Source organism: Silurus aristotelis (assembly GCF_946808225.1).
Source record: "Silurus aristotelis genome assembly, chromosome: 22".
Taxonomy (NCBI): domain Eukaryota; kingdom Metazoa; phylum Chordata; class Actinopteri; order Siluriformes; family Siluridae; genus Silurus; species Silurus aristotelis.
The window spans coordinates 9532267-9560147 of NC_139595.1; the positions used below are offsets into that span (position 1 = coordinate 9532267).

At 35.6% G+C, this 27881-nt stretch overlaps 1 protein-coding gene and 1 long non-coding RNA gene across 8 annotated transcripts; one reads left to right on the forward strand and one right to left on the reverse strand.

Annotated features, from left to right (window-relative positions):
* The first annotated feature begins 14 nt into the window (after window positions 1-14).
* LOC310717546 (guanylate-binding protein 7-like) lies at window positions 15-12090 on the forward strand. 6 transcript variants are annotated; one of them, XM_083525761.1, is made up of 14 exons: window positions 208-250; window positions 1495-1538; window positions 1618-1669; window positions 3375-3406; window positions 3720-3916; window positions 5523-5650; window positions 5937-6046; window positions 6124-6317; window positions 8481-8723; window positions 8828-9105; window positions 9233-9445; window positions 9587-9689; window positions 10589-10782; window positions 11438-12090. In XM_083525761.1, the coding sequence occupies exons 4-14, from the start codon at window positions 3387-3389 to the stop codon at window positions 11657-11659; spliced, it is 1902 nt and encodes a 633-aa protein (XP_083381887.1). In that variant the 5' UTR covers window positions 208-250; window positions 1495-1538; window positions 1618-1669; window positions 3375-3386; the 3' UTR covers window positions 11660-12090. The 6 variants fall into 6 exon arrangements, with proteins under 6 accessions (XP_083381888.1, XP_083381886.1, XP_083381891.1 ...); XM_083525760.1 differs by lacking the exon at window positions 1495-1538 and having other exon boundaries at window positions 122-250; window positions 1540-1669; XM_083525762.1 differs by lacking the exons at window positions 208-250; window positions 1495-1538; window positions 1618-1669; window positions 3375-3406 and adding an exon at window positions 15-46.
* A 640-nt stretch (window positions 12091-12730) lies between these two features.
* LOC310717809 lies at window positions 12731-15180 on the reverse strand. 2 transcript variants are annotated; one of them, XR_014530936.1, is made up of 3 exons: window positions 14934-15180; window positions 13705-13805; window positions 12731-13374 (listed from the first exon to the last, which is right to left on the reverse strand). It is a non-coding gene; the product is annotated as an uncharacterized lncRNA (long non-coding RNA). The 2 variants fall into 2 exon arrangements; XR_014530937.1 differs by having other exon boundaries at window positions 13705-14343.
* Window positions 15181-27881: the final 12701 nt, after the last annotated feature.

Consider the following 27881-nt stretch of genomic DNA (forward strand, 5'->3'; position numbering starts at 1 on the left):
CATCAGTAAACAAAACAGAAGGGTTTTTTATGGCTTCAGCATCTAGGTGAGAAAAAGTAAATAATACGCCGCATGCTTTTTACTGATGGACTTTTTATTATTTATAATAAACCTCAACCAATCGTAACTAAGCGAGCACGTTACTTTCACTTTCGGTCCGAGGCCGCTATCTATATTAAGGGGCACGGAGCTCAGTTGACTTGCACACAGACTCTTTCACCAAACAAAAAGCGCTGCATCATTTGCCGAGGTAAGCGATTGATTTATAAGTAATAATAGCACACACACACACACACACACACACACACACACACACACACACACACACATATATATGTGTGTGTATATTTATATATATATATATATATATATATATATATATATATATATATATATATATATATATATATATATATATATATAAATAAATAACGATGTTATCATTTCAAATACATTCAGATTGTTCCGAAGAGAAAATTAGTTTCCATTCATGCATTATGGCTTAGTGATATACTGTAATTACTGTGTTCATTTGCGTGACTCCTGCATACACCAGGATACGATTATTCAACAAAACATGTATTTCAAGGATGCATGTCGCGTCTGCAGGATATATACTGTAAGTTACTCAATCTAGCAAAGATCAACAAGGACAAATACATAAAAAGGACATTAAATATGACTATTCCACGCACACACTACAAGCCCAAAAAAAAAAAAAAATAATAAAAATAAAAATAAAAAATAATAATAATAAATCAAGCATCACTTTGCCACACATTAATAGACTGGCAGGCAAGGCAGCAGTGAAACCCTGAGCACTAGTGAATATAAAAAAAACTGCAGGGCTACTACTACTTGCAAAAATCGAATCAGTCTTAATTACTGACCAAAGTGTTTTCTATTTATTCTCAAGAAAATGAAAATTATTATTTTCACAATATTAACTGCATAAGAAAAAATGAATTGTAACCATGTTGTTATATTAATAAACAGGATAGAAATCACAGGATGTCTATCTACACATGCTGCTGCCAGCAGGTCTATTCTAGATTTAGTTTAATAAAAGTAGCAGTAGTAGTAAAACAGACAATAGGCACAGTGGCACTGTTACACCGACCAGTACATATGTTTATTAGTGCAAATGAATTGTCGCTATAATACTGTTATAAATGCTGTACACTGATGCACTGGTGTAGTATAAACTACAGAGTACATAGTAGAGACTAGAGAAATATTAAATAATAGACTATATTCAATATAAACCAAAAATAAGCTGCATATTGTTGCACAGATTGTTGCACATTACCAAGAGCTTCTGTCACCAAAACAAATTCCTTGTAAGTGCAAACATACTTGGCAGTAAAACTCTTTCTGATTCTAATTCTTTCTGTTCCTCGCCACAATATTCAACCTTAAACAGTATTATACACATTAGTTACATAAATAAATGTTTTGGTCATCTAAAAGGATTAGAGATTTTTTATTTTGTAGAAAACTGCATTTTGTTTCCTTTATGACCTTTTTGGTTTTCCATAGTTTCACTTCTGCCCCGCACACATTGCACCTAGCGAGATCAGAGTCAGATAGAGAGAGCGGAAACACTGAATCCTGAAGTCTAAACCCTGGTCTGGCTGTGAATAATCCGAACTGCCCTGCAATCATATGAGTTACTACATCTGGTTTATCTCGTGTGTTCCATGATGGTTCAGGACTGTATTGTTAGCGAGGTAACTTTTCCACTTTCTGGGTACATCACCGTGGCAACTGACTCTCTGTGCTGTTAAACGGGGCAAATATGAGATTACAGTGTGAGTGAGTAGTGAGTAAAACCCGCCTCCTGTCCAATCAGAGAGCTAGGAATTACTATTACGTCACTCAAGGAATCTCTTGACGTTCGTGAAATGAACGTGTCTCCAAATCTATTTATAAAATGTTATGTCCATCTTTGGCCCCACCAGCTTGTATACTAAGATGTCGACAATTATTAGGCAGAATCACTTGGACTCACTTGTGCCAACTCAAAAGTTCATGCTTGGTTCTTAATCTTCTACTTCTTTAAAAAAAGAAAAACACAGCTCATTAATGCACACAACTATATTAGTTATAATTTTGTCCTGATTTGTACTCAACTTCTTGACTTTGAAAGAAAGAAAGGAAGGAGAAGGAGCCTGGACCTTGATGGCCAGGACAATTCTCTCAGTGTGCAATTTGAAGTTGTAAGAAATATTATTAGAGCAGTTGATCATATGTAAAGCAATCAGACACCAAGGAGAAGAATGACATAAATCTTTCAGCAAGGATCCTTATATACAACTGTGTAATGTTATCTGCTGCCAAGAGTGCCCAAGGAGGAGTCCTGACGGCAGACATTACTTATAACAGTTAATTGATAGTTCATTTATTTACAGTTAATTCAAAACATTTTTACAGTAATCATTTTAGCTATAATTATACATTTCAATTTCTTTTGAGGAATTTGTTATTGTTGTTTGTACTTCCACTATTAAATACACACTCTTAACCTGATCCATCTTAGAATAGCATTTAAAAATAGCATTTAAGCCAGTGTAAAAATTGCTGTATTTAAAATGAATGCACAGAACAACTTTCATCCAGGTCGCAAGGACCACATGAGTCGCCCGCGGACTTTTTCTAAAAAAATAGTTCACTATAGATGCAGCTCACTGGTAAGTGGTGCTAATTATTGTTGTTGCTATTCTTTTTTAAATCTGTCATGAATAGACCAAGGTCGGAAACCGGAGTATGGCTAAACAACTTTCCTTTATTTAGTCTGAACATATACAAGGCAGAGGCTTGAGGAGAAGTATGAACCGGAGAGTGGGTATAATCCCTAATGCGGGTATAATTTGTAATGCAGGTAGTCAAGGGATGATCGCCAATGTGTACCCTTAAAGGCAAACCTATCTTGAGCGCTTCCTCTGGAGCATGGAGCATGGAGGTCCGGTAGATCTCTCAAGGCAACGAGTAGATACGACAGTGAGTGAGGTGGAATCGGGAGCTTATAAAGGGGAAAGGTAATGGGAACAGGTGTAGGTGATTAGAGCAGGGCGAGGCTGAGAGAGAGTTAGAGCCTTGGAGGGAGGTGTGGCTGGTGGTTCCCTGACAAAATCACACTTGTATTGGTGTGAATTTAAAAATGACAATATTAAAATATTGATGACTAGATATAGATGAATATAATTAATTATTAATAATAACACATCATTAAAGTTAAATTGAGCAAATTTGTTATTTTAGAAGTGTGTATCAAACTGGTAGCACAATAATCGGTACCCAAGAAGTAACTCTCAGTTCCAAAAAGGTTGGTGACCCCTGGCTTAGATCATTATATAGCAACTTTATTTTTCCAGAAATATGCAGCAATGGGTGTGACAATAAAGAGGTATGTAGCCAAACTGGCTTCATGGGTGCAGACACCATTTCCACTGTATCCTTCAGGGCAATTCATGTGCAGTATTAAAATGTATCAACTGCAATTTTATTTATCATTAATTCACATATAAGTTCATATGGTTTATATTATTTGTTATATTATTTAAAAAATCATTTATGTTTTTTATATGTTTTTGTACATTTATATATTTTACATATTTGACCATGACCTTATATATTCACCACTGTTCCTTCCTTGGAGCACTTTTGGTAGATTGGTGTTGTATTGGAATAAAAAATTATTTTCATGTGTTGTTTTGCAGTGAGGTTCAGATGTCCAAAGCCATGGAAGGGCCAGTATGCCTCATTAGCAGCGATTCTGAAGGACGCCTATGTATTGTGAAGGAATCTAAAGAGATACTGGAGGGGATCACTCAACCAGTTATTGTAGTGTCTGTGGTGGGACTTTACCGCACAGGAAAGTCTTACCTCATGAACCGCCTAGCAGGACAACAAACCGGTAAGAATTAACATGTAAATTATAGAATAATACATCTGACAGGATAATTTAACCTAAAATTTTCACATACTTCTTTTTATAACCTTGTGTTTACATTAACAAAAAGTTGCCAGAAAACTTGTGCAGTGACTGTTTTAGCAGTTTCTGCAACGCTAAGTTATAGTAAATTCCAAACAGTGTAAAAAATTAATAAATAAAAAATAAAAAACAACTACAGGATACCAGGTTTGGTTGCTAATATCACTTTGGAAAATGTAATAATGTTTTTTTATTTATCTAGGATTTCTTTCTAATTTGTTCTATGACAATTGGGTTTGTGTGAAAGACAAATCACATTATTTTGCTGTTAATGTAAAAATTAGGTGCACATTAGCTAACAGGTGAGATAAAGAGATTAGAAATTAAGTTTAAATAGCTCAACGCTAGTTTTTAAACTGAAAATAGGACCAAGAGACACAACAACACGTGTCTCTAATAAATAATACAAATAATACACTGTCAGGGGCAGAGAACAAAGTAGGATACTTAAAGCATATAGCAAAGCCATTGTTTGGAGTTTATTTGATAAAAATTTTGCTGAAGTAAAATGCAATCGATGCTTCTTACTATAAGTTGTATAAAATTTACAACTCACAATGAACAACTATGTTTAATAATGAACGCAAGAGCATTTCCACTCTAACAGTGTAAAAAGAACTAAAGGGTTTGGGACTAAAAAGATGCGTTTAGAAACCACTTATCAGTGAGGCTAATCAGGAAAAAAGGGCCATAAGGGTTGGACTCTGGAGCAATGGTAAAAGACCATGTGGTCTGATTAGTACAGATGTACACTGTTCCAGAGTAATTGGTATATTAGGAAAAGAAGACATTACCCTAGATAAAGTGATGCACCTATTCCGAAAAGTGCCTATTGTACAAGCTTGTGTAGCCAGTTTTTTTAATGAATGTTTCTTTATTTGGTCAGGTCTGGTTTTAGCAATGTTATGTTTAGCCACAAATTAAAGTTAGCTGACTAACTAATGGCCATGGCCAGGTTTATCCATCGATGGATTTTTTTTCTTCTATGATCGCATTGGCATATTCCAAGATGCCAATGCCAGGATTCGTCATGCTCAAATTGTGAAAGAGTGGGAAAAGTATTGGAACCTGACTTTTTTACCCCAAATGTTGTTATAGCCCAAACTGTTACCATAAAGTTCACACAATGGTATAGGATGCCTTTGGTTGTGATCCCTTTATTGGAACTAGGAGTCCCAAACTTGTTTCACCATGATAATGCCCCAGTGCACAACGCCAGCTCCATGTAGATACTATAGAACCTTATTGAACACCTTTGGGATAAATTGGAACTACTGTACCCCAGGGCTCCTCACCCTACATCAGTACCTGACATTACTGATACCCTTGTGGCTGAATGAACAGAAATTTCAACAACCACACTACACAAGCCATATACTTCCTGTCAGCCCAAACCAGCATAGTCATTTTCTTCTGATTGTTCATTAACAAGGCATTTCTGATCGCAGAAATTCCCCTCATTGGATTTGTAATAAAAAATGGAAATTCTTGTAATTATTGTGTGTAAAATATTTCTGTGATCATTTAGGCTTTGCTCTGGGCAGCACTATAGAGTCAAAAACTAAAGGCATCTGGATGTGGTGTGTTCCACACCCCATTAAACAAGGACATACTCTTGTGCTAATGGACACTGAGGGACTCGGGGATGTGCACAAGGTATGTTCATCATCTTAATTGCACAACAATACCACCACCATCCGCTGTGACAAGACTGGGCCTCATTTTTAAAACTGGATTTATGAGTTTTTCGTATGAGTTTTTACACATAAATGGTAATCCTGTATATACAAATATATCTGTGTAAATATATATATGTATATATGCAGTATATAGAATGATTGGATCTACTGATGGTTGAAGAAAAAGAACCAGATTTATAGAGTTTGATGAGCTGTGACAAAATAATTAAAGCACACCAATAACCTTTATAATAACTTTTTAGGGTGATGAAAAGCATGACACATGGATCTTCTGCCTGGCTGTCCTGCTCAGTAGCACTCTGGTCTACAACAGTCTGGGAGTTATTGACAACAATGCACTTGAAAAGCTACAGTATCCTTTAGTAAATACCACGCATACAGTACACAATCACACGATAATGCCGTTTTCTTGAGCAATGCTCCTTGCAGCTATGTGACAGAACTGACTGAGAACATTAGAGTAAAAGCAACGAGAAGTAGGGACCATGATGACTCAGCAGAATTTATGCGAGTTTTTCCCTCCTTCATCTGGACTGTACGAGACTTCACACTAAGGCTGGAGAAGGAAGGCAGGGCCATCACAGCTGATGAATATCTGGAAGGTGCTTTGGAGCTTAAAGCTGGTGAGCAAAGATAGGTGCTATGGTTTCAAACATCTCTGAATCAATGGTCATTTTTAAAGGATAAGATTTTGACCTTCTATAATTTTATGTAGGTAATTTATTTACCTTATTTTGGAGCAAGGAAAGGAGATGTGTAGGAGAAATGAAGTAAGGCCACGAACATTGGCAGTGGGTTTTAAGTGTTTTATTATGGTGTGGATGGAAAGAGAAATGGTATAGGAGTGATCCTGAGGAAGAGTACAGTAAAAGTGTAGTGGAGGTGAAGAGAGTTTATGATAGAGTGATGAACGTGAAGCTGGAAGTTGAAGGGATGATGATAAATGTCATCAGTGCTTATGCTCCTCAAGTGGGTTGTGAGATGGACGAGAAGGAAAAATTCTGGAGTGAGTTAGATGACGTGGTAGTTGTACCTAGGAATGAACGATTGGTGATCGGGGCAGACTTTAATGGGCATGTAGGTGAAGGGAACAGAGGTGATGAGGAGGTGATGGGTAGGTATGGTTTTAAGGAGAGGAATGTGGAAGGGCAGATGGTGGTAGATTTTGCTAAAAGGATGGAAAATGCAATTTAGAATACATATTTTGAAAAGAAGGAGGAGCATAGGGGGACGTATAAGAGTGGAGGAAGGTGCACACAGGTGGACAACAATTAATGCAGGAGATGCAACCTGAAGAAGATTGGAGACTGTAAGGTGTTGACAGGGGACAGTGTAGCTACACAACATCAGATGGTGGTCTGTAGGATGGCTTTGGAGGTAAAGAAGAAGAGGAGGAGAGTGAGGACTGAAAGTAGAATAAGATGGTGGAAACTAAAGGAGGAAGACTGCAGTGTGAAATTAAGGGAAGAGGTCAGACAGGTTCTTGGTGGTTGTGAAGAGGTGCTGGATGATTGGGCAACTACTGCAGAATTGATAAGGGAGACAGCTAGAAAGGTACTTGGTGTGACATCTGGAAATAGAAAGGAAGACAAAGAGACGTGGTGGTGGAATGAGGACGTGCAGGAGAGCATAAGGAGAAAGAGAATTGGGATCGGCAGAGAGATGGGAAAAGTAGGCTGGAGTACAAGAAGATGTGGCAGCAGGTAAAGAGGGATGTGGCAAAAGCAAAGTCAAAGGAATATGAGGAGCTGTATGTGAAGTTGACCACTAAGGAAGGAGAAAAGGATTTGTACCAACTGGCCAAAAGATTTACCTTTAAAGATTTCCTAGATACCGTCTATCCTTTGCGGGTGGCAGATCCTTTTCTGTCATTGCTCCAACACTATGGAACTCCCTACCCATTGCACTCAGAACCATCACCACTTTGACTGAATTTAAATCAAGGCTTAAGACCCACCTTTTCAACCTCCACTATCAGTCAATGCATATGTGTTAGGAGTCCTTAATTTTTCTGAAATGTGGTGTATGTTTCATGTACTATGTAGTGTTCTATCTCTTGTCCTGTATGTTTTTGTGTCTGTGTTGTCTCTGCTATTAACTAAAGCAGCTGCATGTGATCCTTCATCCTGGGCAAATGTCAGACGAATATGTTTATGTTTATGTATGTTCATTATATTTCATCTGTCTTGATATATTGAAATATTGTACCTTGTAAAGCGTCCTTGAGCTTGGGAAAGGCGCTATATAAATTAAACTTATTATTATTAAACTTATTATTTAAATCTAACCATTTAAGAACATTTTTTTACATTTCGGCATTCACTAATGATGAACAGACATAATAATTGAAATGTTTGTCAGTTTTGTGAGCGAAATCATCAAATGTTGTTGCAAGTACTATACATAAATAATCAGATTTTAAAACATAAATAGTAACGGTCTACATTGCAGTTAAGTTTTTTATGTTTATGTTAATTCTATGCTGTTTTAGCAACTAAAAAATATATTTCCCATGGGATGAATAAAGCGATCTATTGAATATTTATATTTAGTATTTCTGAACCCTACTAATATTAATATTGACTAAATCCAAGGTGCTTTACTCTTAGGGGACAGAAAATGACACATTTGTATTTCATTCCAAAATGTTTGTGATTAAAACTACCCCATGTTAACTTAGATGTTAAAATGAATGGAAGAAGCAGATTTTTTTGAACATGACTACACCTTTGTATAATGTATACCTTAATGTACAAAATTAATTCTAAACCTTTTTCAATTTCTAGGTAATTCATCAAAAGTTGAGAAGTTCAACCTGCCCAGGCGGTGTTTGCGTCACTTTTTCGCAGAACGGCGATGTTTTGTATTCCCACGGCCAGCTGGAGATAGTGAACTGTCAAGGATGGAGGAGTTGTCTGACACGGATCTTGACGAACGATTTCTGCTTCGCGCTGGGGAGTTCTGTAGCTATGTGTTCAGAAATACCAAACCAAAAACCTTAACAGGAGGCCGGGTGCTCAGTGGCAGTGGTCAGTAAACACCAATTCTAACAGCAATCTGCATAAAAAACGCTAATTTTTGGTTATGTTGTGAATGTTTGTTTCTAAAATGTATGTTTTGTTTGTTTTGTCAGCTCTGGGCAGTCTGGCTGAGGTTTATGTGGAGGCAATTTGCAGTGGGCAGATTCCTTGTTTGGAGAATGCAGTAAATACTTTAGCTGGGATCCAGAATAAACAGGCAATAGAACAGGGCTTGCAGGTCTACCAGAGTCAGCTGTTTGAGTTAGTGTGCTTTCCACTTGACCCATCTGAGCTATCAGACATCCACAGAAAAGCAGAGACAGCAGCTATTGATGTTTTTATCAGGACTTCCTTCAATGACACTGAGCAAAAAGCACAGCTGAAGCTTATGGTACCTTACAAACATAAAGCATGCATGCAGTGCACACACAAATACATACAGAACAGTTAAAGCAGTCTGTAAACCCCACCCCCCCCTCTTTCTTTCTTTCTCTCTCTCACACACTATCCTATTCAAGGAAGAGATTCAGGTTGTGTATAAGGATCTGTGTGTTCAGAATCGTGAGGAATGTTTGAATGCTTGTAAGCTGGAGCTGAAACGAGTGTTTACTCCTCTGGAGGAGGCTATAAGTGACGGCTCATTTGTGCGCCCTGGAGGATACAAAGAGTACCGTGATCAACTACAGAGCTTAACAAATGAATACAAAGCATGCACACACAAACAGATGATGGTATGACTTCTAATACAGTCTCTTTCTCATTTGAGCAAAAATAGAAAAATGTGAATAATTATTTAAGCAATGCATGAGGAAAGTCTGTGTGTGTGTGTGTGGGGGGGGGGGGGTTGTGTGTTGTGTGTATGTTTTTTTCAGAGTGAGGAAGTGTTGAGCCACTTTCTGAAGGAGAAGGAGAAGTTTGGGGAGAATATTCTTTTAGCTGATCAGTGCTTCACAGATGCAGAGCAAAACAAAGAGGGTACAAACACACACACACACACACACACACACACACACACACACACACACACACACACACACACACACACACACACACACACACACAAACACATGCTTTTTAGCTCTGGGCTTGTGATTATGCTGACTCCACGTTTTAGTGCAAAAAATACACACACTAAACAGGTCTAAACCAGACTTATAGCTTTTGTTATTATCATACTAGGGTGTCTGGTTTAAAAAAGTTGTGAAATTTGGCCCACTAATTGGCGTAGGGTTTAATTTGGTCCAAGTGCTGCCACTGCTGCTAAGTTTTATATTACTTTGTATATATTTGCCCATTTAGATTCATTTAATTAGTGCTTTTCTTTGCAATTTCTCCTACAACACCAATTTAGCAGTCAACACCAAATTTTGGATATATCTTGTGCACAAAAGAATGTAGCAAAATTCAAGACAAATTTGCTATACAAGTGAGGCTGTGACTTGATCTCAGCTATGACTTGACTCTTTGCAGCACATGCCAGTTACAATAATATGCAAAAATTCTTACATCTAACTGTCATTATTGCTACTCATCCTAGTTTTTTCCAATCCTTATCAGATTTGGTTCATGCCATCTTGACACCCTGCTGTCCATTTGTTCATGTAGATTTTTTCTTCTTTGGTTAGAAAGTTCCACTATTGTTTGTGGTCAAATACCAGTCTCTTCTGAATTCTTTTTGGCAAACGTTTTTACTTTACAGTTACAATTATTATTATTATTTTGTCAGTGTTTGTTCGGTAAAATAATTGTTTTTCAGATTACTGAATGTATGATAAACAGATATTCAGTGACATCAGTGTCCATTCTAACATACTAATATATAGAACTATAACTAATATAGTGTTTATGTACATATTTGTTTATGTGCTTCTCAGTGGAGAGATTGCGAAGGGAGATTTTGGAGCAGAAGAACAAATCGTTACAGGAAATGAAGGAACTTCAGGAGCAGGCTCTTAAGGACCAGCAGGAGACCTATGAACAGCACATGAACCAGCTGCTGGAACACCTGAGGAAAGAAAGGGAGAGGGCAAAGGAAGACAACGAACGAGTGCTAAACGCTAAAGTAAAAGTAAGTTATAATAGGCATCAGCATAATCAGAATACAACTGTCTCTTTTTCTTAAAATATACATTTTTATTGCAAACCTTAATAGTTCTGTTGTTTGTTTGTTTTTTATTTTCTACACTAGGTTCTTTATCACAAACAAAAAGTTGACAGAGCATGCAAAGTTGAATGAAAATAAAAAGGCATTCATAAATATAAAACAAAATGTATGTCGGTTGAAAATATAAAAATGTAGTGAAAGTAAGTTCTAGTTAATTAGAAAACAGGTGAAATAGGGTTTTTAAATGGGGAATGTTTGGATTTTTATAAAGTGGCTTCAGTGTAGTCAACAAAATGTCCTCAGTGTGGCACTGTTCAGTTAAGATTGTGCTGAATGAGAAGTGGTTTGTCATCTGCCTCTCCAAAGATCATGGATGCAGATTCATTGAGATTTAGCAGGGATCTCACTGAATCACCAGCCATGCCTTCAGTTGAATCACCTTGGGCAAGGATAGGGTATAATCAAAAAAAGCACAAGCAGATATGTAGGAGTAAGCCACAGAAGAATCATGAATAAAGTAAATGGCCACATTTTTTTGCGGAATAGAAAATATATAAATAATTAAATCAATAATGTATGTGTTTATTCAGATTTATTTGTGTGTGCATGTGTGTTACAGGAACAAAAGGCTCTGTTAGAAAAAGAATTTGCAGAGAAAGCGGATCAAATGAATAAAGAGATTGAAAGTCTGAAAGAAGAGATGAAGAGCGAGGACGAGTCAAATCGTTCTACACTCAGTAAGATAGTAGATGGTGTAGGCATTGCAGCAAGTCTGTTCCTTCCTGGCTTCATCCCAAAAGCTGCTGGTTTTGGCATGTCTTTTCTTTCACGATATATTTAATAATTAATTTTACTCAATGCTTTAATTGCTGCCTTAACATTTAACACTGTGCTGCACACAATTCTGATTATTTGCTGTCCATTTTTAAACTAGGAAAATTTGTTTGCAGCTTTAGCTTTTTTGTGCTCTGCTTACACAAACAGTTCAAAGTGGCAAAAGTAATCGAGAATATAGTGGCACAAGAGCTCTCAGATGTGTGTTTGTTCAATTCTTACTCATTTCTTTTCCTGCTAAAAACATTAGTGGTTCATTTTTAGCTATTTTGAGCTTGGCTCATTTATTGTCCAGCAGTATATATTATCATCCCATCATATGGGTGCTTCAAATCTGCCCAAAATACTTGTTTGTTAATTGTTAGGTTGCTGAGCATATTTGTAACTCTTTTCATACAGTGCTTGTTTACTATTTACAAAATAAAGTTTATTTCTAAATCATTTTTCAGCCTAATCTATTCCTAAGATCTTGATTTGGGAAATGGAGAATAATTGTAAGAATAATTATCATAAATAAGTAATTATTCTTACTAACAGGTCTTACGATACCCTGGACACACAACATTGTTAAAATCTTTCTGTCCTCATGTCTTTTCCTTTAATCCACTGTTTTTATTGACCAAGAGCCATTTTTCTGTTGACATATTGATATACCTTTTTTTCTTATTAATACATTTCCAATTAATTTATACTATTTCTTTATACTCTATATAAACTTTATTTACTCTACTTCTGGTATTCTGGTTTACTGTGATCTGGTCTAATGGTAATTTGAATTAATGTTGGGTACTAAAGTACATTTTATTAACTTTACTAAATTCATTACAGATTTTCCATTCAGATTACCTTGATTCATAATCATGAAGGCACTAATTTTATGATAATGATCCAGGCTTTTTGTCAGTTAGAAAATATATGCCTTTATTGATTGTCTGAATTCTCATATCACTATAGTTAATAAATGTACTTACTAATATTCAATATGTATACAACAAAAACAATTCCTCCATTTGCATTATTTTATTATTATGCAAAAATGAAACATTCATATGTCTAATATCTCCTTACTTTTTTTAAATTAGTTTTAGGAAATCACCGAAAAAGTACATTAACAATACGCAATATATTAAATAAAATAAGTTATAATAATAAGTTATAAATCATACTAGACAACAGGAAACACAATTCACAAATACATTAAATTACACATTTTCAAAAGGAATTCCAATACAAAATTATCAATTACAGCTTGTGTGCATTATTAAACTTTTCCCTGGTTTCATAACCTCTTTATCTCAGTAAATCTGCTTTGGGACAAGGTATATTATTAAAAGCGATATGAATGAATTAATAAATCTACAGAATGTATAGAATATGATAATTATGTATTGTAAAAAAAAAAAATATATGTATATATATATATTATACCTGCAAATAAATTGCATTCTTTCAGTGCAAAACTGAATGTTTCCTGTAGCCAAATGCACTCACAGGTCCTTAGAACTCTATAAGCTACAAGTAAATATGGAGAAACTAAAACTGCAAGAAAAGCATACAATTTTAAACAGCAATGAGTCAGATACATGCTAAAATGATCTATAGCTCATCAGATATATTCTTCCACTGTGTGTTATCAGATTCTGGATGGAAGACGACTCCATCCTTCTCTCTCCAGCTAAGGGTGTAATTGATCATTTTCTTTTTTTCCAGCATTCCTTCAATCTACAAGGAAAATACAATCAAGTCTTATATTATGTATTACAAAACATCATTTGACTTTTCAAACCATTTTGATCAGGGCATGTAGTGTACAGCAACTTGCTTACCAACTTCTTAAAGGACATCATTCTAATAAATACAGGAATTATAAATGCATATTGTTACACATTCTATTCTACAGTCTTGCAGACAATACACAAAGGTTGTGTAATTACAGTGTTAGTAATATAATCACTAACTGAACTTTTCTCTACAATACTGTATTCTCTAGGCTCTTACTGTATAATTAAGAGAGAAAATAGATAAATAAAAGTGGGGTGCATTGTAACTCACCATCTTTAAAATGTTTGCCTTCATGGATGGGTCATTCAAATCTGTCATTTTTTGTGTTCTCACCTTAAGTTTTACTATTTGTATTTTCTTAGGTGTAGTAACTGTAAAGTCATGAAAAAACAATTAATAATTCGAATTAAGGTGAGGCATGATAGATATATGACACTCTACAACATTTATTATTTAATACAAGACATTTATACTGACAATGACGGTTCTATTCAAGTGGCAGTGGACATTTATATCCAAGTGCACAGAAAATAAATTTTTCTCTTAACAACAGTAGCAAAACACACAACTGACCTTTGTAACACACAAATGGCAACTTTCTGTCACAGAGTGAATCATCCCACATCCCGTTATCATGCATCTGCATGACAACGCAATTTGAGATGTTAAACAGGCTAAGTGGTTTTCCTTTTCCCCAGTATCGGAAAAAGGAAGTGGTCTCATCTGACCATCTCCAGTAATCTTTAAACAAGCCGATCCACATGTAATCTTTGGGGACAAGGCTAAGGACCGCTTGCTGGTCAGATGCACTGTGGATGCCCGCCAAGTCAGTGTACCAATATCTGCAATAATCTTGAGCTTCTCTCCAAATTAATTTGTATGGTACCGAATAGAACTCCTGGTTGTATTCTGCCCACATACAGACACAGGCACAGAGCAACATCAAGTAAATACATAATTCTGTAACGTGTAATCTGTGATATTTGGTTTTAAAAAAAAAATTGCAATGAAGTCAATTTAAAACCAAGCACAAGCCAGCATTCCAAAAAGGATGTACAAGGTGGCTTGAAATCCAATATGACACAATTTATGGCAAACCAAACAAAGAATCAGTTAATTGATCACTAACACTGTAAACAGTAATACAAACATTTTATCGTTATGTAATTCCACTGAAATTTCATTTTATTAAACTTGTCATGTAATTATAAGTAATTCATGATGTAGCCAACACTTTTTTTTACTCAATGTTGTATTAAATCTGTGTTATTAAAAAAAATTGCCACAGTATTAACTTGAAAACCTACCTAAGTATATTAAGATATATATACTTTTTTTTGTTGTAATAATGACATGTTTATGCATGTTTATGCCAAATAATTTGCCCTCTCTGTTTTAACACGTAGACCTTGAAATACAAGACTTAGGTTACTTTATAAACCATGCAAACCTACTTTGAAAAAGATAGTGTGCTATTTAAAAAGTCTATTTTAACTCACCATCATAGCAGATAAATTGCTCTAAGGATATGCAGTTAAGAGAATACCAGTATCCATCTGGACTGATCGCTCCACAAGATTTATTTATAAACAATGTCTTTGTGCCCTGAAGCATAGTGTACTGCTGAACAGTGTCATTTCCCATAGACCAGCCCCAACGGGACCCCTCTCCCTTTTTTAGTCCAATCCACACATCACCAGTATAGAAAGAATCTACCTGATTTATCAATGACTGCATCTCTCTCATGTTGTCTACAGTTGCCAAGTCAGTATGTTTTTCTCTACAGTAGCTCTGAGCCTCTAGCCAGGTTTTAGCCGTGCTAACATAGAAGACGTCTCAAGCAACAGGAGCAGATACACCAAACAAACTTGTAGTTTGTAAAACTGGATAAAAACACATATGGAAATAAAAGATCACTCTCTGCAAAAAAGACATTTAATGTCTAAAACATGCAACATAGATGAAAAAATACAAGGAATTGAACCAACCTGGAAGAAGGCGTAATAAAAAAACAAGTTTGCTGATATTGTTTGTATTCATTTTTATTTTCAGTATCCTCTAGTTCTTAGTTTAAATGTTTAAAAATGGGACTAGAACCCAGCCTGCCTTTACCGACTTTAAAGCTTTTTGTATGATTATTTTCACAGCTAATTAATACACATTTGCAAGTGAAAATGTTTCTGCAGACAGAGAGCTCTACATTTGCACAAATGAAGCTTTAATTATTATTAATTTTATACATTAAGTATTATTATTTTGCTATGATTTCTGCTTACTGTAGATACTATATTACTTTTTAACAACTAAGAAAGAATTTTGAGATACTGACTGCAAAATGAAAACTGCCATCAACAGAAAATACCTTCACTGTAAGTGAAGAACAAAATGCACACACATTCTACCATTCTGGATTCAATTATCAGTACTAAATAGGATACAAAAAAAGTCATCCAGCATTTTTGCAGAATATACTATTACCAATATATATTTTAAGGATGGTCCTGGCAGTTGTCAGGTAATGAACCTCAATAGTTTCTGCAATAAATGTGAGACACAACCAATTAATGTTGATTATTCATTTTTTTCTCCCGCTTTATCTCGAAACATATCACATATTGATATTAACCCAGCCATTAGGGGGGCACAAGCCAGTGTACTCTTAGTGCCGGTCCCAAGCCCGGGTAAATGGGGAGGGTTGCGTTAGGAAGGGCATCCAGCGTAAAACATGTGCCAAATCAAATATGGGGATCACAAATGAGAATTTCATACCGGATCGGTCGAGGCCCGGGTTAACAACGACCGCCACAGGTATCGTTAGCCGACAGGGTACCGGTGGAAATTGGGCTACTGTTGGCCGAAGGAGGAGAAGGAGAGGAGGAAGGCGTCTACAGAGACGGCAGGAAAAGGAGCAGTGTAGGAGAGTAGAGGTTCGGGTTGGTACTTTAAATGTTGGTACTATGACGGGTAAAGGGAGAGAGATAGCTGATATGATGGAGAGGAGAAAGGTAGATGTGTTGTGTGTTCAGGAGACCAAGTGGAAAGGGAGTAAGGCTAGGAACATTGGAGGTGGGTTTAAACTGTTTTATCATGGTGTGGATGGGAAGAGAAATGGTGTAGGGGTGATTCTGAAGGAAGCGTACAGTAAGAGTGTAGTGGAGGTGAAGAGAGTTTCTGATAGGGTGATGATCGTGAAGGTGGAAGTTGAAGGGATGATGATAAATGTCATCAGTGCCTATGCTCCACAAGTTGGCTGTGAGATGGAGGAGAAAGAAAGATTCTGGAGTGAATTAGATGAAGTGGTAGATGGTGTACCTAGGAAAGAACGATTGGTGATTGGGGCAGACTTTAATGGGCATGTAGGTGAAGGGAACAGAGGTGATGAGGAGGTGATGGGTAGGTATGGTTTTAAGGAGAGGAATGTGGAAGGGCAGATGGTGGTAGATTTTGCTAAAAGGATGGAAATGGCAGTGGTGAACACGTATTTTAAGAAGAAGGAGGATCATAGGGTGACGTATAAGAGTGGAGGAAGGTGCACACAGGTGGATTATCTTCTGTGTAGGAGATGCAACCTGAAGGAGATTGGAGACTGTAAGGTGTTGGCGGGGGACAGTGTAGCTAGACAGCATCGGATGGTGGTCTGTAGGATGGTTTTGGAGGCGAAGAAGAAGAGGAGGAAAGTAAGGTTTGAAAGAAGAATAAGATGGTGGAAACTGAAGAAGGAAGAGTGTAGTGTGAGGTTCAGGGAAGAGGTCAGACAGGGGCTTGGTGGTGGTGAAGAGGTGCCGGATGATTGGGCAACTACTAGAGGAGTGATGAGGGAAGCAGCTAGAAAAGTACTTGGTGTGACATCTGGAAATAGAAAGCAAGACAAGGAGACGTGGTGGTGGAATGAGGAAGTGCAGGAGAGCATTAGGGTAAAGAGATTGGCAAAACAGAAGTGGGATCGACAGAGTGATGAGAAGAGTAGGCAGGAGTACAAGGAGATGCGGCAGCAGGTTAAAAGGGATGTGGCGAAAGCCAAGGAAAAGGCATATGAGGAACTGTATAAGAGGTTGGACACTAAGGAAGGAGAAAAGGATTTATAACGATTGGCCAAGCAGAGGGACCGAGCTGGGAAGGATGTACTGCAAGTTAGAGCAATAAAGGATGACCATCTGTGAGCAACAGTATGGTTTCATGCCGAGGAAGAGCACCACAGATGCCTTATTTGCTTTGAGGATGTTGATGGAGAAGTATAGAGAAGGACAGAAGGAGCTGCATTGTGTATTTGTGGATTTAGAGAAAGCGTACGACAGGGTGCCGAGAGAGGAGTTGTGGTATTGTATGAGGAAGTCAGGTGTGTCAGAGAAGTATGTGAGGGTGGTGCAGGACATGTATGAGGACAGTGTGACGGCAGTAAAGTGTGCAGTAGGTACGACAGACTGGTTCAGGGTGAAGGTTGGACTGCATCAAGGATCGGCCCTGAGCCCTTTCCTGTTTGCAGTGGTGATGGACAGGTTGACGGACGAGGTCATACAGGAGTCTCCCTGGACTATGATGTTTGCAGATGATATTGTGATTTGTGGTGAGAGTAGAGAGCAGGTTGAGAAGAGCCTGGAGAGGTGGAGATATGCGCTGGAGAGAAGGGGAATGAAAGTCAGTAGGAGTAAGACAGAGTACATGTCTGTGAATGAGAGGGAGGGCAGTGGAGTGATGCGGTTGCAGGGAGAAGAGGTGGAAAAGGTGGAGGAGTTCAGGTACCTGGGGTCAACAGTGCAAAGTAATGGAGAGTGTGTTAGGGAAGTAAAGAAAAGAGTGCAGGCAGGGTGGAGTGGGTGGAGAAGAGTGACAGGAGTGATTTGTGATAGAAGAGTATCTGCAAGAATGAAAGGGAAAGTTTATAGGACTGTGGTGAGACCTGCGATGTTGTATGGATTAGAGACAGTGGCATTGAGTAAAAAACAGGAGGTGGAGCTGGAGGTAGCAGAGCTGAAGATGTTGAGGTTTTCGTTGGGAGTGACGAGGATGGACAAGATTAGAAATGAGTTTATTAGAGGGACAGCACATGTAGGACGTTTTGGTGACAAGGTGAGGGAGGCGAGATTGAGATGGTTTGGACATGTGCAGAGAAGGGACATAAATTATATTGGTAGAAAAATGCTGAAGATGGAGCCACCAGGTAGGAGGAAAAGAGGAAGGCCAAGGAGGAGGTTCATGGATGTGGTGAGGGAAGACATGCAGGTAGTTGGTGTAAAAGAGGCAGATATAGAGGACAGGGTGGTATGGAGACGGATGATCCGCTGTGGCGACCCCTAATGGGAGCAGCCGAAAGAAGAAGAAGAAGATATTACAGGCATTTTGTTTCAGGTTGTAGAAGAGTAACATTTATATAAGTAAGTTGTGCATTGTGTTATCTTTTGCACTTTTGCATAGTTTTGTTTCAACACAGGCTTTGGCTTTACTGTATATGGTCAATTTCATTCAGTATGTAAAATAATTGAATTACTTACCTTAATGTTCACAGCTAATAATCGTAACAAAGAACAGTAAAATTGACTTTGAATTCATTTGTATTTCCAAATTTTGTACTAAATATTAATTTGCAATGCATGTACTCAGCTTAGACTACTTTTCTGAATTTAACTATACAGTTTTCAAGGTAATCAGGTAAAGTTAGTGTGCATTTAAAATAGTGCAGTTGAATCTGAAACTGAAGAGATTATTTTACACATAATAACATTTGGCTGTTCATCATACAGTCGAAAGTCGCCAAAGCAAATGTAGACTATGTCAACTAACAGAGCTAAATATCCAAGAACAATAAGCTACATAAATATTTTACATCACAACTAAAGAAGCTCACTAACCTGAGCATTGATAGACATTGTAATTAAAGTGTGATATAACTACTTGTTCAATAAACTATAAGCATACGAGAGAATGGCACAGCTCCATACAATGTTTTTATTTTATTTTATTCCAAATAAGCCTGAATTACACAAAGGAGATTTTGATAATCTGAATGGAAAGCCTACAACGATCTGTAAAGCCGAAGACTACAAATGATTTCAGTGCATAAATATTGATGTAACCTTTAGATTCCCCAAATACTTTCCTATAAGTGTGTAAATTTTTGTCTGCATTGCTTATGTTTTTTACACATGGGTTTAAGTTAAAAAAGAAAAGAAATGCCACTGCCTGTAGGTAAAATGCATTCAAATACCATACCTGCACTCCAAAGTGCCATTGTTCTGCTATTTGCTTAATTATAATTTAATGTGACTGACCATTATAATCGCTTTGAATTAATTTGCCTAATTAATGTCAGAGAACATGGTACAATATATACACAAACACACACACACACACACACACACACACACACACACACACACACAAAATCACTTTTTTTTTTTTTTTTTTTAAGCTTGTTTTACATAAAGATTTGCCTCATTTTACCTCATGGGAACAAAGTATTAGGGTTTCAGGGAATAAGCCAACTTGGCTAAAATATCATTGAGACAACGTTGATCCTGCAGCTTTCATATGGACTTTTATCGAGGTAATACTACCCTTTGTCACATCATGAATTATTTGATGGTAAAATAAATAAATAAATAAAACAATAAAATATTGATGAAATAGTTAGAGTTCAGTAATAATCTGTTCAGAATTAAATGTGCCCACCAAAAACGACCAACTTTTCTCAGAAAACCTTTAAAAATTAAATGCGCTCGCCGAAAGAAATTCCAAATTGATTCAAAAAGACCAATATAAATATATATATATATATATATATATATATATATATATATATATATATATATATATATATATATATATATATATATATATATATATATATATATATGTAATCTAAACCCTTTCCTTAGTTTACCTGTATTGTCTCTAATTTGAATAATTTCTGTGTAATCTTCTGTTATTTGCTGATTTTATATAAGTAAATTTGAGGATTCTGCCACCTTGTACTTCTATAATGTCAATACACAAACAAAAAATAACAAAACAGCAGGTCTGGCAAAAGGTTTAGGAGTCAGGTACATGAACTTCTTTGAAAGAAAAAAATAATTATAATTCTTTCAAAATAATTTGTAAAAATATGTTAACATCAGATTTAAGACTAAAATTTAAGACTAAACAATAACAAACTTGATTATGCTGAAAGATGAAAGAAATGTCGCTCATCTTATAAAATTTTGATGTTATTTGTCTCCTTCTTCCACACACTTCTTTAAGTAGTTTCAATAGATTTGTCCTAACGAAGACTGCAATGCATTTATTTGTTGTATGTATGTTGCTATAGATAGGATTGTTGCTATACAGTATTTAGTGTCTATGTGCACTGTGTGCTCGGGTGTTACAGCAAAACCTACATTAAGAAATTATTTTGTTAGCAGAAGGCCTTAATGACAGATAGGAATAGGCAGTCAGATCGATCTGCAGAAGCATTAAGCAAGTGAATTGCTTAAGGATGAAAAAGAGAACACCATTACAAACAAGAAGACATTTCACACCTGCTTAGAGACTTATACCAAACTGGGGTGATAACAGAAAAGGAGTAGCAGAAAAGTCATGATGAGAGCCCTGTACAGCAATAAGTTAAAAGAACCATATATTATAAAGTGTGAAATATGGAGAGCTGTGAGAAGGAGGGAATGCAGTTAAAAGAACATAGATAACAGACGAAAAAAGAGACTTTTGGGGACTACAAAGGGAAATGTTTAGAAAATAAAAATCTACAGTAGCTAGAATAGAAATATAAGCAAGTCTATTTGAATGACGAGAATGAAAATGCAAATTTTTGCTTGCTTTTGTGGCTGAATGAGCATTATTTAGTTTCATTACTATATCATAATAATTATAATCGATTGTTTTCTGGGAACTATGTTATTGTTGTATAAATTGTTTTGCCCTGAATTACCATGATCTGTCTTACTTATTTACATACACTTAAAAGTTTCTGTTTTGGAAGAAATTTTTCAGAAGTAAGTCATTTGACAATAATAATATAAATAATAATAATAATAATAATAATAATAATAATAATAATAATAATAATAATAATTATTATTATTATTATTATTATTAAAAAATAATAATAATAATAATAATAATAATAATATTAATAATAATAATTATAATAATATAAAAATATAATAATATTATTATTATTATTATTATTATTATTATTATTATTATTATTATTATTGCAATAAAAAAATAGATGTCACTTTTATCAGCACAAATTTGATCTACACAATGTGACCCCTCATTACTATATTACAGTGTGTCAGTTTTAATTATAATGAAGTGAACCGTTTTGTTATTTCATGGTCAGTATATAGTGGTAGAGTATATAGAATATACAGTATATAGAATTGGTCAGTAATAGTTTTTTTTATACATCTTTTTTATTATACAGCTTAATGCAAGTCCTTAAAATCACCACCCGTATAAATTTTACATTCTTAATAATGCCACTAGAGGGCAGAATGTGCCAACATATAGAATAATACAGAATCAGAATCTTTTATTCACCAGATGTACAATGATTAATTAGTGTAGTATAAGTAAACTAAGCACAATCAAACAATGCAATATAACAATACACTTATAATGAAATGATTTTTGCTGTACATTGAAGGTCACCGCAAATTAATATAAATTCTGATGAATTATATGATGATTATTCTGATGTATCACCTTTGTACCATGATGAAACATTTTCATGCTGTATTAAACTGTTTCTTCCAGGAAAAAAATGCCCCACAAATGCTTTATCCTCTGAGTGCATGGGATTACCGAATTGTTTGTTGAGTATGAAAAGATTTGAAATCATATTATATCCACATATAGTTAGCAGACATCAGCCCAAATAAACACCGATTTGGAGCAATGTGTGAGATAACACTCTTTACCCCCGTCATTACCACACTCATTTTTGAAATATCTTTGAGAAAAAATGCTGTTCTTTAATCCAGTACATTTACATAGACTTTCAGAAAATCTATCCCTAAATGCATAGAAACTTATTGGCAGCCCATTGTGACCCATCACCTCATTTCGGCAGTTTATGCTGTGTTTTTTTGTTTGTTCATTTGTTTGTATGTTTATCTTTTAATAAACATTTTCGGTAGCTGGTGAAAACAGTTGGAAACAAGCACCAGTTTGTTTCGTGGTCATAGATAGAGCAGAATTGTCTGGTGTGTGTATGATTGAACATTAAAAATTTTTCTTTTGAAAATAAAAAATTCTAAACTCTGATATTCACTATTTTGAATGAGCAAAAAAGTCTCAAATCTTCAGTGTGGTCTCAAACGTCTCAAACTGTCAATGTTGCTTTTGGTGTTGTATTAACATTTTTCTCTAACTATGCAATATGATGGCACAGCACATTGCATTGGCATCTTACAGCCATTGGTCAGTCAGGACCTCACTGTCCTCAATTATTCAGCACCGGGGAACTCTCCATGTGCTTTTCCTCCCAATTCTCAGGTTTCTTTCAATTTCATATAATGCACCCTAATTACATTCTCTTTAAATTATTCCAGTACAAAATAACTGTTTGTAGAAAAAAACATACTGATGTTCCAGTCTTAGTCTCAGAGTTAAATCAAACTTAATCTCAAAGATTTGGGTTTGTATAATAAAAATGTAGAAAAACAGACATGTAGCAGCTTTTTATCTGTTTGATTTTGTCCACACTGTGGTAGTTTTCTTAGTTAACCATTTTGGTGTTTAAACAATTTTTCTAAGAATTTTTATTCACAAAATATTCCACAGATGCTGTTTGCATAAAAAAAATCCTGGATATATAGTGTAAAAAAATCTATACACCGAGAAATCTCAAATGAAATCAAATCTCATAGGAAATGCCATAATAGCCAGTGATTTGAATACATCTGCACATCATGCGTGACCTTGGTTGACAGAGTGAGTCTGTACCCAACTCTCACCCATCATATAAGATGTTCCTCTGAGCAAGTCCCAGTGTCCATGGTAACGAAGGCTTCATGCTGACAGTAAATGCATTTTGGTGAGAATATCAAGATGCACCAATGGCATGGATAATAAAGAAAAAAGAAAATACAAACGGAAAAGAATGCTGGGTGGTGAAAAATGTTTACTATATAATTAGTTTTATCAACAATGATTCATGTTTAACACCATTTGGCCTTCATCAACATCAGCCGTGATGTGAGGCATGGAAATTACTCTGCTGGCTCCTGAAAGCAATGTTTGAACATATTGAAACACAGAAGTGGGAGGAAAGCAGTAGTCAACACATCTGTGATTCATGTAATTAAATGGCACAGAATATTACTGTTTGGCTCCTTTTTGTCACACGTTGTCTATAGATATGCTTTATTCACACCACATACACATTATTGTACTGATTTTAACGCTATTTACAGCACATTTGTGGAGTAGTAATCGGCTGTGTTCTTCACAGGCCACTCTGTAGTGCTGCTTCATCCTGCTAAACACTGGGTTACATCGATATTAATCAATAATATTGACTGTAACCCTCCTCTAAATACAATTTAGGAACATGTCAAGTGTTGGTGGTAGCAGGAATTAATTTAAAAGGTGAGAAGGAAATAGACTAAAATAAATTACAATGTGATCTAAATTCTTTAGTTGAGAAGTCTAACATGTCACCTGGTCTCATGAGATGTGATTGTATAAATATCTTTATTCCTTTAAATTAATTTCTGGTTTATTTATCAAAAAGATAATAAAGGAAAAAAGGTAATTATTGCTTTAATTGCAGAACATATCTCAATATCTTTGACAAAATGCTGTAATACATTTTTCTTTAAATGTCAGTATGTAGTCCTGTGGTAATGTGGTAAACATAATAACTGGTGTGATCATAATGTCATAATTTGCTTTCAACACACTTGCATTAAGCTGCACATCTATAACCAGTGTGTGTGTGCAGCTGTGAATGTAAACACTGTTAAAGAGTGTTACACCTGTTTTCACATTTTGAACTGTACAGTATAGTAGCATTTCAAAAAGTCCTGATAAGATCATGAGCAATGACAGCACTTCACTGCGCTGTTCCTAAATGCATAAGTAACTTACGCAAATGTTCAAAACCTGGTTAATGTCCTTGAGCCTTAATGTTGATAGAAACAGACTTTATTTGTTACATATTTAGTGCAGCACAGGGATATTAATTTCTTCGAGTATCCTAGGTTGTTAAGAAGTTAGGAACAGAGCACAGGGTCAGCTATTGTGTTGGACCCCTGGCGCAGAAAGAATGGTAGCTCAGTGGTTAAGGCATTGGACTTTGGATCAGAAGGTCTCTAGTTTAAACCCCACCACTGCAAGCTGCCAAGTCCTTAAATCTCCCCTTCTCAGTTGTAAGTCACTCTGGATAAGAGTATCTGCCAAATGCCATAAAAGAGTGACGAGTTTTGTTAAAAAACCCAACACTGGAAGCTTTGCAGTGCTGGGACTCAAACCTTCAACCTTTTTGATCAGGGTTAGGGTTACCACCACTGCCTGCAATACATTTACCTGTGCATCCTAAATGATGTGCATCATCTTAATCTAAACCTGATGCTGGACCAATGGGTATTTATACATGTTTTTCTCATCAGTAGTTAAACAAGATGACAATCAAGTGCCTTTTTATGTATCTGGCTTTGTTCTGTAATTTAATGTTTTTCCTGTGCACAAATCCAAATCAGATTTGTACATACAATGTCTTTTGACTTTGTACTGTATAAATATGAATTAAATGAATTCATGAGAAAAAAAGATATGAATGCATAGAATAAAGGTATGTTTAAACCAACATACCAAATGTTAACAGACTGTATAGCACTCAGTGCTTCTGCTGTGCTGTTCTCCAGCTTTTTACTTCAATCATCAGTCTGCTTTGATTTCAAGCTAGCCTCATTCTGTGCTTCAACTTTAGAGAATAGGACACAGCCACTGATGCACACAGCACATGATGGTCTGTCTCTCCATGTGAAACAGCTTTATTGGACTCCCTCAAACACTGTACAACACATTTCTGCATTCCTGCAAAATAAACCTTACGCATGCATTGAGATACTACAATGAGACTCAGTGTTGAAAACAACAGGATTTAGGAAAAAAGACAGTGATACTGACATAAGCAGCTGGGACTTCATACACACCCCCTGTGAGTCACAACAAGGTTGCCAGGTTCACAGTTTTAAGGCCAAAATTGGTACATTAAATAGGGACAAAGACATACACTATTAGACCAGGTGGAATACTTCAGACCATGAAAGATTCATTTCAATTATAATTCTTATTAGTTTAGTACAATGTTGACATTGTCACATTTATATTAAAAACATAAACAAAATAAAAATTAATCTTCTCTCTTCTTCATATTTTTCTCTTCCTATCATTCTGCTGCAATTTGATACTATATATTTGTTTATAGGATAGGAAATAGACAAAATATCTATAGATGTCTATAGAGGTTCACTAGCAGATAGATAGATAGATAGATAGATAGATAGATAGATAGATAGATAGATAGATAGATAGATAGATAGATAGATAGATAGATAGATAGATAGATAGATAGATAGATAGATAGATAGATAGATAGATAGATAGATAGATAGATAGATAGATAGATAGATAGATAGATAGATAGATAGATAGATAGATAGATTATAGTCACTGCAGGTGCAAATTGTAGCATTGTGCAAATTGGCAAATTTAATTCAATTCAATTCATTTTTATTTGTATAGCGCTTTTAACAATGAACATTGTCTCAAAGCAGCTTTACACAGATAATGTGGTGATTAAAAGTAAATATGTTCTTTGTAAGTGAGTTTGTCCCTGATGAGCAACTGTGGCAAGGAAAAACTCCCCGAGATGGCATAAGGAAGAAACCTTGAGAGGAACCAGACTCAAGAGGGAAACCATCCTCATCTGGGTTGCACCAAATGTCCATTTGAAGCAGATATACAATGTTGCGGGGTACAGTGATGACGATCAGAAGCGAACTGTATTCCTGAGTCAGTGTAGGAGACTGCTGATATTAACCACAGTCCAGTCCATCCTCAAAGCTCCTGTTCAAATTCAAACTGTGCAGAAACAATACAGTATGAATATATATATATATATATATATACACAGTATACAGATGGTTGACATCTTTATTTACAATGTTGTTGATCTGTGAAACTGCTATGAAGTAGTTTCTTTTCAACAGGAAAATAACTTTTTTGTCAGCCACGTTATTTGTTTTCTGGGGGGGTTTGTGTCCCTAAAGGGGAACCAGTGCACCAGTTAACGAACTAATTTTAAACTGGAAATCAACTCTGGAACTTACCTGTAAGTAAAATCATGAAGGGATAAAATACACCTGCCCATGGAACAGCTGAGCAGCTGATTGTAAGATTATTTTTGGTCCTTTAAAAAGGGTGACAACACATAAAAACACTCAAATTAAAAGCTGAAAGTCTAAACTAATAATCAACAAGTCAATTTTTGAATATATTTGTGTGATTCGAAGCTGTGCTTTAGAATGTAACAAGATTACAGATCAGGAAGATCAACTCTATCAATAAATGCATTCTGATACTCGGTCATTAAATTAATTAATTAAGTGTTAAATCTTTGGCTAAGCTTTTTTTGATCTTACTCACAAAGGGGTTAATCTTTTAATTCCACATGGCATATGGATTTAAAATAAATTTGTATTAATTTAAAATACATTCAGGCACATTAATTTAAGATGTAAATTTTCATATCTGGAAAATGTTCAGATTGCTTCATTGAAAAGGGTACATGAACATTTTTAGATAAGTGTTTTAGGAATAATATTTAGAAAATTTCTAATTAATATTAAGTTATGGTGTATTAGGCATATACTTTACCATTGCCACCTCTTCTTCTAAATGCATGGAGTAGGGGCATCATATAGCTACACAAAGTCTGGAAAAACTACTGATCACATGACCTGTACATTACCCCCAGGAAACAATCATGTATTCAACTAATGGGTCTCATGTAGAACGATCCATTTTTGTTCACTTAAAATGTCACTGGTGATTTTTTTTAAGCGTTTTATGGAGATGTTTCTAACCATTCTCTAATGCCGCTGGAATGTTCTTTATATTATTATACAAACTGAAAAACATATTTTCAAAAATCTATACTTTTATAATGATGTTAAAAAATGTTAGAGATTGTTTTCAATATTTGTTTCAAAACTGTATTAATGAGATCACATAATTTGTGTGGGTTACATCTAATGACATTCTAACATTTTCAGCAAGGAGCAAGAATCCTGCAGACACACTTTGTTGAATGGGAATAGCAACTGCACACATGGTTCTTAACACTCTACAATCAATGGACAGCCGAGATTGATAACCATTCACACTTGGCATTTTCATGTGTCTCCAATGACCGGTAGTGATCACTCTACGTCAGAAGT

Excerpts from the sequence above, each read along its gene's own strand:
- LOC310717546 (XM_083525760.1), top strand. The coding sequence starts at position 3,387 with ATGGGTGTGACAATAAAGAG. Across the intron at positions 9,690-10,588 it reads TGCAGAGCAAAACAAAGAGG|TGGAGAGATTGCGAAGGGAG; the intron begins GTACAAACACAC and ends TGTGCTTCTCAG. Across the intron at positions 10,783-11,437 it reads TGCTAAACGCTAAAGTAAAA|GAACAAAAGGCTCTGTTAGA; the intron begins GTAAGTTATAAT and ends TGTGTGTTACAG.